Below are 10946 nucleotides of genomic sequence, written 5' to 3'. Positions count from 1 at the left end.
CAAGTTGGTAAATACATACCATGTAATTAACTATGCCAAATATAAATCAAATAAGAAAAATATACAAAATAACAGATGAGGAAATGCTTTTATCCTTTGCTCTCAACAAGAAATCGAACACAATATTTAAAGTAGTTTTCCCATTTTCTTTTTCAGTCATTTTCATGTCCAAGCAGCAAACTAAAAGCTCAAGTTAGTTAATTTTAAATTAACTAACTTTAATTAATTTTAAATTTTTCATTTGCTTTTAAAGAGTTTTTGTACTTAACGGAAGAAGAGCTCTTAGTGCACTATGGTCCCAAATTGTTTTTTTATACCCTTGCAAAAAGGTCCGTTCGTCCGTCTGTCCGTACGTCTGGATCAACGCAAATTCCTCCTAGACCGTTAGAGCTACAGAGTTGAAATTTAGCATGTAGGCTTGTATTTTCTGCAGGGCTTATATATCTCAGCCGGATCGGACCACTATATCGTATAGCTCCCATACAAACGACAAAGTCACGAACAGTGACTTTACTCAATAACTTTATTTTCTAAACTATTGTCATGAAATTTAATAATTGTGAGTTTATTACACCTATAAACGACTATGCCAAATTTGATAAAGATCGGGTGACTATATCATATAGCTCCCATACCAACGATCGGGGGAAAACAGTGAGTTTGAAAATTCACTTGGCAACGTTTCGGTAGTAAAGCAACGTCCTTAAATTATTATTATATTTTATTATTTTTCTATTACGATAAACTATTTGACCGTTGCCAATCAGAATAATCGGTAGGCAAACGAGTCTGCCGTAATCGTAACTTTTTTTTAACATCGCAAAATATAAATTCGATAAAATAAAAATATATAAAAGTCATCTAATCGCGAAACTCGAATACGATCGTCCAAAAACATAGTTTAAGGCAGTTGAATCTCTCCTTGATGATATCCGCACTGTCCGCATCCATCCAGATGTCAACCTGTTCATTGGGGCAAATATTTGTGACTGTAGGGGGTACATATTCCCGGCTCACGACAGCCCACTTCTCCGTCTTTATATCAGAGTTTTGCTGTTCGAGGAGCGTGAAAATTCGCAGCAAACAAGTCTCTACCTTTGGCCAAGTAACTCTGGCCGCTGTCAGGTGCAGGAAGTCTATAAAACCAGCGGCCTCATAGAGCCCTATAGAACACACGCTGCTCGCCACCCATTCCCTGGTCTCTTCATTGGCCGCTGCGATGTACAGCCGGCCATGGTATTCAGCGACCGGAGTGACATCATTGAAATCTAAGCTCCGAACGTCTCCGAAACGCAAAAGTATATCAAAGAACCCTTCGAACAGATCGGAAAAGTTCTTTGCGCATGAAGAAACTACCACAATAAACGGCCTCTTCTCTGGCAGGATGTTCATGTATGGCGGGTGCTGACCAGTTGTAACATCCGGTTCCATTTCCATTTCAGATTCAACTTTAACTTCGATACTTGAGTCTGACACCGAATTATCGACTAGTGGAAGCGCGATATCCTCGGCCTCAAGAGAAAATCGTATCAAGCACACAAAATTGTTGCCTTCATAGCAAGACACAATCGGCTTAATTTGTTCGTTGTTGCCTGGACCAGCAACTTCTGTTAAAAGAACTGAATCGGCCAACGTTACATCAGAAGTACAAATCTCCAATGGTTCCTGAATATTGAGAAGACTCTGCAGCTCTCTCTTAAGCTCGTATATGCTAGATGAGATCGGGAGCTTCATAACCAATTGCTGGAAAAGAACACTTGGTCACGATTATGAAAAGTAATATCCTCACGTTTACTAACCTCTCCGGATTCCATGATCAATTGAACAGTCAACATATTTTCACTTTTGTTTTTCTCTTTTTTAATATTCAGAATTAAAACAGTTTTTGTTTTATTTTTGATGTTGACTGTATGAGTTTTCGAAGTAGAATGATTGAAGTACTGTACCCCCTTGACCAGGTCGAATTTTACAAACATCCCAGGCCTTCTTGGATCTCAAAAATATGTGAATTGCTTCCGACTAGCCGAAAGTACTAGATACTTTCGAAAATAAGCTGAGCAATTGTCAAATATTTCTGTCTCTTTTTATACCCTTGCAAAAAGGGTATATTAATTTTGGTCAGAAGTGTGCAACGCATAGAAGGAAGCATCTCCGACCATATAAAGTATATATATTCTTGATCAGCACGCCGAGACGAGTTCATATTGCCATGTCCGTCCGTCTGTCCGTCCGTCTGGATCAACGCAACCTCCTTCTAGACCGTTAGAGCTACAGAGTTGAAATTCAGCATGTAGGCTTGTATATACTGCAGGGGTTATATATCTCGGATTCTGCCGGATCGAACCACTATATCATATAGCTCCCATACAAACGTCAAAGTCACGAACTGTTGCATTTCTCAATAACTCAATCGTTATTTTTTGAGCTATTGTCGTGAAATTGAATATTAGTGAGTTTCTAACACATATAAACGACTATGCCAAATTTGACAAAGATCGGGTGACTATATCAGGTAGGTAAGGAAAGAGATACCAAAAAAGTTGCAAGGGTATACAAACTTTGACGCGGTCGAAGTTAGCCCTGGCCCTCTGGTTTTTAATATATATGTATATTCTATAAGACTTTTTGGGGTAAATGCACTTAAAGACTTGAAAGTCACCCTTTGATTTCTCCCTCATGTGGCTTATCTTTCGCTGATTTTGTTCTCGACATAGCGAGGCTTAAAGTCCCGCCAACTTTGGCACACTGGCGCTGTCACCAGGCAACGGACAATTCTGTCCCATCTAGTGAAGAACGTTTTCTACCCATAACATGACTACTTTGGGCTATATGTTATATGGTGCGGTGATGTAATGTTATAGTTTTCATATTGAGAGAGAAAATCGTGGTTTTTTTTTTTTTTTTGAAAATACCATCCAAGATTTGTTTTTTGGTATTCTATATATTGTTTTTTTTTTCATGTGTTTTTAAAAGTTTAGTGGATTGTCAAAGATTGTCTTAATTATTTGTGGAATGTAATTTGTCAATATGTATAATATAAGTCGATGGTATTAATATTTTTTGTTTGTTTTAGATCCTTTTTCCGAAAACTCCGCTTCATTTAGACAAGTTGCTTGTTGCAATGATCTTTAATTTTTTGTTTTGTTTAATCTAGTCATTGAATTTTTTTCTTAAAAAGTCTCTGCATCATAGTGAACAAATTCAAAGAGCTTAAAATGAATTCAAATCAATTTATGCTTTTGCATAATGATAGCAATTAGAGTCCTGCACGAGTACACACATTTGCCTCAGTCTTTCAATTCGGTATACAGGGAACGAGCAAGACATTTGAACAGTGTGGGAACGAGTTCTGAAAGTGTAGAGGGATTTCGTTTTGCGTTTTGAATGTACTCGTACATATCTCTAATAGCAATTGACTTTTTAAAACTTTACTCAAATGTTTATATTGTTTATTGAGTTTAAAAAGTGGTCCATTTGCGGAAACCAAAAAACTGAATAAACTAAACAATCCTCTAGCATTTTAGTTGTAGTTTATCGACGTAGGGATCACTGTGCACTAGTTGCGTTTGCGGTAGATTCACAGATAATGTCTGATAGAGAGGAAAATCATAATTCACATGAAGTTTCTATTTCAAATTGGATATTTGTTTACCGAATTCAGTATTACACTTTCGTTGAATATACAAAAACCAAAAAAAAAAACTGTTGAAAACTGAAATGCCGAACATTTTTGCAAGATTTCGTAATAAATTTACTGTGCAATTAATCAAGAAACAATTGTTTAGACCATTTTTGGGTTTTATTTTATAATTTTACTCGAAACGAGAATAAAAACAAACTCGTACCAGATGCGACTGGGTAAAATAAATGAGAATAAAAACGAATGCTTCAGGCATAGTGAGCAAGGGAGTGGGAAAACAACATGTTGAGAGTGGTAAATAAATAACATGCTAATGCCACATGTGAGGCTTATGCTCCAAGTGAGTTGTGGCAAGGCGGATACCAGTTGAGTGGAAGTGGAGTGGGTGTACATATATAGGGGGGCAAGGAGTCTTGGGAGAATTAAGATTTTGTTCTGGCATTGCCCCACTGATGTGTCGTTACTCACTCAGGCAATGGCGTCACCCACGCGCCCTTCGTCCTTTTTAGTCGGTCTTGTTCATTCTGGTTTTAATTCGCGAAATTCATGTCACAACAAATTTTCTGTTTTTAGAAATAAGCCGGAAGAGATGACAAAATAAAAATTGTCCTTCTTTGCTATTTTACAACTCACACGTGACAACACAACATTGCAATTGTCGCTTCCGTTTTCTGTCGGATAGCAGTAAACTGGATACCACGCCTCGAGGATAAGCACGATGAGCACAAGGACGAGGGCGAGGATGAGAGATGAGGATGGAGATGAGAATGAGAATGAGCACGATGACGACAAGATGAAAAGAACGTAAAGAACGTAAACTTTCGATTTCAGGCTTCATTAAAAATGTTTAGTGTTATATTTAAGCATCTGGCGGAACGCGAAGCACAAATCGTGCCAAGTACCAAAATGGAAAGTGGAAAACCAGAAGAAGCCAACTGGCAGAAAGTGGCAAATTCATAGGGCACGTGGCTAGGAAACTGGCTAAGCAAAAAATTAATAATTCAAAAGCATGTTGCACGACATTAAGTAATATGAATGATTACTGCACTGCCAATGCCCATTCGTGGGTCAAGCAAACTCAAGCACACTCAAAATGGATATGCGACATGGACATGGACAAAGTCCTGGACAGGCGCTGGACGTGATATTCCAAGCATTGAGCATTAACAGAACTAAAGTTTTAATATATATATAAATTTTGTGTTATATGCGCTAAACTCGTGTCTAAGAGAATATTTGGCCTGGAATAGATTTCGCCTGGAATGTACCCACATAATCATATGTATGTATGTGTATTTTTATTAAGATCTTATTGCCCTAGAACAGAAACCAGGAAGGGATTTAGCAAGTCAATAAATAGAAACTAATACTTTACATTCAACTTCACATCACGTATACAAAAATGAAGAAGATAGTCATCCAAACACTTAAAGTATTATCTTTGATAATTCATTTTAGCGATTGGGCCAAATGATCTATGTATTGATTCCGCACCTGGTAGCATCTTCCACCCACAAGTTTTGCCAAAAAAAAAAAAACGAATATGAAATGGAGACTGTAAAAAACAACAAAAAAAATATACGAATTCTTAAAGGAAATTTGTTTGGAATGCGGCTTCACATTGTGGGACGCAATCGACGAGTCACTTTAGGGCAACTTGGGGACTTTCCAAAGGGCATTCTGTGGGCCATGTTCTACTATGCATACATACATACATATGTATACATGTACGTATTCCCCGCTAGGCGAAGGGCAAACAAATTTATTTTAAACAAAAGTTTATTTGTTGCCAATGGTGCTGTTTGCCTTTTTTCTATTTTCACATTTTTGTGTTGTTGTTTCGTTTTCTTCTCTCTCTTTTTCGTCCTATTGTTATTTCCAGGAACAGCATCAAAATATTTATATGCTTATTTATACGAGTTTATGTCGAATACAAAACAAAGTGAATTTTTTAAATTTTATGCATTGACGCTGCTGCTGTCTCCTCCTTAAACTCTCCACCTGACCCTTCAGCACTCCACTAAATGAAATCCAATGAAATTTTCCGTCAAGTCAGTGTGGGTCAATTAACTTTAGCTCAAAAAGTATTGAAAAGTTTTTACGTAGCGGTGTTTTTTTTTTTGGTTTGGTTTGGTTTTTGTTTTTACCAGAGTCATTGCCAATATTTGCGTTTGACTTTTTGCCAAACTTGGCAGACTCTTGCCGGTAGGTCTAAAAGTGTTTTAATTAAAAGCCGAAAAAAACACACACAAACAAACAGAAAAGTTGGCTAATGCGAAAAATGACGAAATTTGAATATCCTTTCGATTAAAATGATTTTATGAACCATTTCCATTTCCATAATGCTCTATAATCATGAACTAGATGTTTTTTATGTTTACAGAGATTAATTACAATTTCTTATTACTTAAAAGTGAAACAACTAACAATAAGTAACTATACCACGTCTAACAATAAGAGGCAAATTGAATCTATAAAGCCTAATGCTCAGCTATGCATATACTGGATAGGGGATGGGGGACGGGAAAAGAAAGAGGAACCCTGTGAAAATATTGCATGTAACTCAAACACAGGGATATGTCGACGACAGTGGCGTGTGTCTATCTTACTCTCGGGCCATGGCATTGCGTGATAATTTTATGCAATTGTGGTCGCATTAATGTGCTTCCGCCTCGCGTTTGATTTAGGACTACAATGTGTGGCCTGGAATTTGCAATTACCGAACTTAATACCCAAACCCAAGCCCAAACCATGTTACAGGGCCACCAATTCCACTACGTTTGCCTTTACTTCAACGAGCTGACAGCTTAACTTTTGCGCGAGTTGCCTTTACGACGGGCACGTGTTTGTGTTTCATTTCGTTTCGTTTCGGTTTTTCGTTCTGGTTCTGGTTCTGGTGATTTATGTTATGAAGGTCGCCGCCTGAAAGCAGGCAACACTCTTTGAGCTGGGCCTATGCGTGCCTTCAATTTTTAATTGCTTTAAATGAAATATTGATAGAGGTTAAAGTGCTAGCTCGAATTGCAAAAAAAAAAAAAAGTCAAAGTGAAACTGAAACTGAAAATTCTGGAAACGTAAAATGGAAACACTTGTAGAGCTAAAGAGCTTATCAAATTTACCAAGAACTCATGCACAACTGACATATGCTCAGATTGAAATACGAGTGCATTAAGCTTAAAAGCTCTTCTTCCATCTGAATGGGGCATATATGTACATACATACATATGTATGTATAACATGCATACGTTAGCTGATATGCATGACCCTTTGGGTATCTTTTCCCTTACTTATAATTATCAAATTTGTTTATTTTTCTTTATTTATTTGCTGAAATTTTAATGGGATTGCATTGCAATAACCCATGCCAAAAACATGTGATTACATTTTAAAATAGAAAAAATGTTTACATTTAAAGAAATGCAAATAGGATTCGGTATAAATTTGGTAAGCAAATGCATATGAAAACTCCACAAGAGTGTGGCACCTTCGGTGCGTGAAAAATTTGCTTCCTGTTTTCTTGACGTTCTTTTTTTTTTTGTTATTTTTCTCCTTCTATCTTAAGGTTATCGCTTAGACCTACTAATTGGTTTAATAGCATTAGCATTTCAATTGTCTTATCGATAGGAAAATCCCAATTCGCTAAAAGAAACACCCACACACACATACGCTTGTAAAAAGGCTGTTCCCAGCTAAAGTAGATGAAAGTGGCAATAAAGAATATACATAACTGTGGACTGAAATTAGCCAGAGGTCTGGGGAATAATTTATATATATAATTCCATCACTTCCCCCCATCAAATTTCGCAATACGCTTTTAATGTTTTTCCGTTCAGTGCGGAAAATCTGTCATTTGGGCATTAACAACTTTTGAAAAGCGGCTTAGCAAACAATTTGAGAGACCAATCGACAAAAAATTTTACAATATGGTTCACTGCCTCAGACTGCTGCCCGTCCTAGCTGCTTGCCCTCACTAAGTAAGCTAAGCGGATTTTGAGAGTAAAAATATTATTTGTGTGAATTTAGCAAAATGTTTGAGGGTCAAGGTGTTATTCATTTTTTTTTTTTTTTTTATGATCTTGTTGTTGTTGCTGCTGCTGTTGTCGAGATTGTGATTTAGATGCGTATAAATCAGATGCAGTGATGTGGGTGGGTCAGTGGGTTAGAGTGGGCGAATTAACAAACAAATGCCACATCAGCCAAACATCAATTATCTAGATACCCACACAAAAACACACAGCCACACACAAACAGGCGCAAACATACATATACATATAAGATGATGTCTGTGTGTGTAATTTCGTTTTATTTACACAGACAAAACTTTTTTCATTCAATTTAATGAAAATCTTTGCCGTTAGAGGAAAATGTCTTATACTTTATATCTGTATGTATGAATGTCTGCATATACATATATACATACATACATACATCTGATGTATAAAGCACACAAGTCAAAGCGATAATCAAATAACACCAGAACCGCAGCGTATGTCTATATGTGTGTGTGTGTTTGTATGTGTGTGAGCAGCACATTCAATTTAAGGAAAAACGAAAAATTTGATAAGATTTATGAAGAGAAGTTTGAAGCTTCAAAGCGAAACAGCCGTTGCCAAAAGCGTGAAACTCATAAAACGACAAAGACGCTGACGATGACGATGACGACTACAAGGCTGTATATTACCCACAAAGTAACACACACAACAAAAAAACACACACACAAACACACGCATAAAATCACTCAGTGGCGGATCTTAGAAAAACTTTTGGAGGGATAAATTAGGTCGGATTGTAGAGCAGCTTATCCATCTTTTCATATCCTTGACCCCGTCTTTCTCATGCCACTTACATGTATAGATACTGAGGACAGAAAAGAAAATTCAATAATCGAACCTTAAAGAGTTTTATCATAAGATACGTTGTTAATTATGGCAATTCGAAAACTCCAAAAATTTGTATTTAAAGCCAAAAACAGTGTAGAAAGTATTTCAAACTCTTTTCTCTCCTTTGAATCAATCTGAATGCAATTCAGACGCAACATATACTATGGTGGCCACGAATTTATGACGTTTTCAGTTTTCGGGATTTAGTTTTGCTTTTCACGTATACAAAATAACTTAATGAACAAATTTATTCAGCATTCGTTGATACAAATTTGCATATAATATACAAATATAAAGTTTCTTAGCAATGTAAAGCTTACATTTGGCTGGCATCCCTTCTGTGGATGCGCCACTGCACATATCTATATACACATATCTACTAAATTCTCAGTTTTGCTCCAAAAACTCAATCATACAAACAATTTTTTTTTCTTCTTTTTAAATTGATGATAGGATTGCAATTTCTTCTTCTTCTTCGCTTTCGCTTCTACTTGTTATTCCTGGAAGCCTTTCATTTCCTTTCAGTCTCATTTGATATGCTTACTCTTTCTCTCTCAATCGCTCTCTTTTCAAAAAATAAGTGAAAATGCTCTTGAAATGAAAATTATCATTCGAAAAAAAGAGGCAGAAATCGAGAACACAATGTGTTGACATGCTTGGCCAATCAAATAATAAAGTTTGCCTGTGTACTTAAGCTTGTTGTTGCGATAAACTTTAACTTTGTGTTTGGGGGGGGTGGGAGTGGTGGCTTGCCGTGGAGGGGAGGGATCTGCGTTTGGCCACATATATGACATGGCCAATAAGTTTAGCACGTAGTGTTTAAGTGTTTAAACGGCTGCCAACTCGTTGGATAACTAGATGGATGTCATGTCAAGGCACACGCAACTATGGAACAACGCACGAGTTCATTTGTCGCTATATTAGTGTATATATATTATATACATATATAATCTTGTGTGTGTCTGTGTGTGTGTGTATTTTCATTCTTATAAAGCTGCAACGAAAACTTAATTGATTTAAGCGCCTGTGAAACTTAGGCTATTACACGCCTACAAGAGCACACAACCCCAGGCTTGAAATAACACACAAAAACTCACACTTGGCTAAGTGTTTCGTGTATATATGTACAAAGTTTCACACACTTACAAAACACAAACATTCACACATACTACCTACATAGTCTTGTCAAATTAATGCCACATTACTTTGAGTAGGGATAATTCCATTTTTGTATGCTGCATACTTTTAGGTGTGCCGCCCTAAGTTAGTGTAGTTAATACACACACACAAAACACATACGCACGCAAGCATACAAAAAAATCCATGCATGTTATGTTATGTGATGTGGGAGAATTCTGAAAATTCTAATTTCTAATTATCTACGTCTGATATGTACATGGATCAGCTGCTTTGCTTCTCAGGAATAATTTTTGAAAAGATGAAATTGTTTCTCGCTTGAATTTGGCAAATTTGTTTAACGATTCTTATCTATAAACTTAAATAAAGATTTTAAGAAACAAAAGACTTGCCAAATTTCTTGGCCATATTCTTAAACTTATTAGACAAACTTAATAAACTCTAGCCTTTGAAATCAGTTTTCTACTAATTCAGTTGACTTCCAGTTAAATTATTCAATTAAATACACATACAGAAATGAGTTCATTGTCGCTTGAGCATTGAGTAATGAATGGCTGATGGCATCTTTCGGACACATTTACCTACTTTCTTTGGTCCTTAAAGCACAATAAATATGCCGATGTACATCTATGTATACCACAATGACTGCTTATATTTACATCAAAAAGACTCTTTCTATGACCACAAAAAAAGAAACCCATATACACACACACACACACTCACACAAATATAAAAATAAAGAAAAGAAAAAATGGAAATGTGCACCACATGTGTCCAAAATAAAATCATTAAATTATCTGATGTTTGCTTTTCGAAAGAAGAAAATGTCTACCACTTAGTATTGGAAAATGAAAGTGGACACGAGTTTGCCCTTTGAGAGTTTGTTGCCCGTTCGAAAGACACTTTTCATTTGGCGGGGAAAGCGGGTACTTGTACTTACTCCCATTGTCAATGGCTTCAGCATTAAATATTTATTTATGTTTCACGCTCGAGAACGAAAGCAAACAGAGCAAAAAATCAACAAGTGCATTGCCTTTTGGCCAGCGAGCCTTCATTTATATAGGTATTAAGACAAACCATAATCAGATAGGGTCGTACATATAATATGTATGTACATATTTGTAAGTATCTACGTGTCTTATAGCGGGAAATTGAATTACCGCTTAAAATGGCACGCAATGGCATTTAAATTGACTTCCAGTAAGACATTGAAAAGGTGGGAAGGAGTATGATGTGGGTGTATGACAATGGTTTTCCAAGAAAACCCAATTTCACTTTCACATGAAAAG

The 10946-nt window shown here is 36.5% G+C and overlaps 1 protein-coding gene across 1 annotated transcript; it reads right to left on the bottom strand.

Moving 5' to 3' along the window:
* Nucleotides 1-703: 703 nt before the first annotated feature.
* LOC111518994 lies at nt 704-1867 on the bottom strand. Its single transcript, XM_023177498.2, has 2 exons — nt 1800-1867; nt 704-1743 (listed from the first exon to the last, which is right to left on the bottom strand). The coding sequence occupies exons 1-2, from the start codon at nt 1833-1835 to the stop codon at nt 862-864; spliced, it is 918 nt and encodes a 305-aa protein (XP_023033266.1). The 5' UTR covers nt 1836-1867; the 3' UTR covers nt 704-861.
* Nucleotides 1868-10946: the final 9079 nt, after the last annotated feature.

This window comes from Drosophila willistoni (assembly GCF_018902025.1).
Source record: "Drosophila willistoni isolate 14030-0811.24 chromosome XR unlocalized genomic scaffold, UCI_dwil_1.1 Seg143, whole genome shotgun sequence".
Lineage (NCBI taxonomy): Eukaryota > Metazoa > Arthropoda > Insecta > Diptera > Drosophilidae > Drosophila > Drosophila willistoni.
The sequence above is the reverse complement of the archived record's forward strand: the minus strand, read 5'-3'. Positions and strand labels throughout refer to the sequence as shown.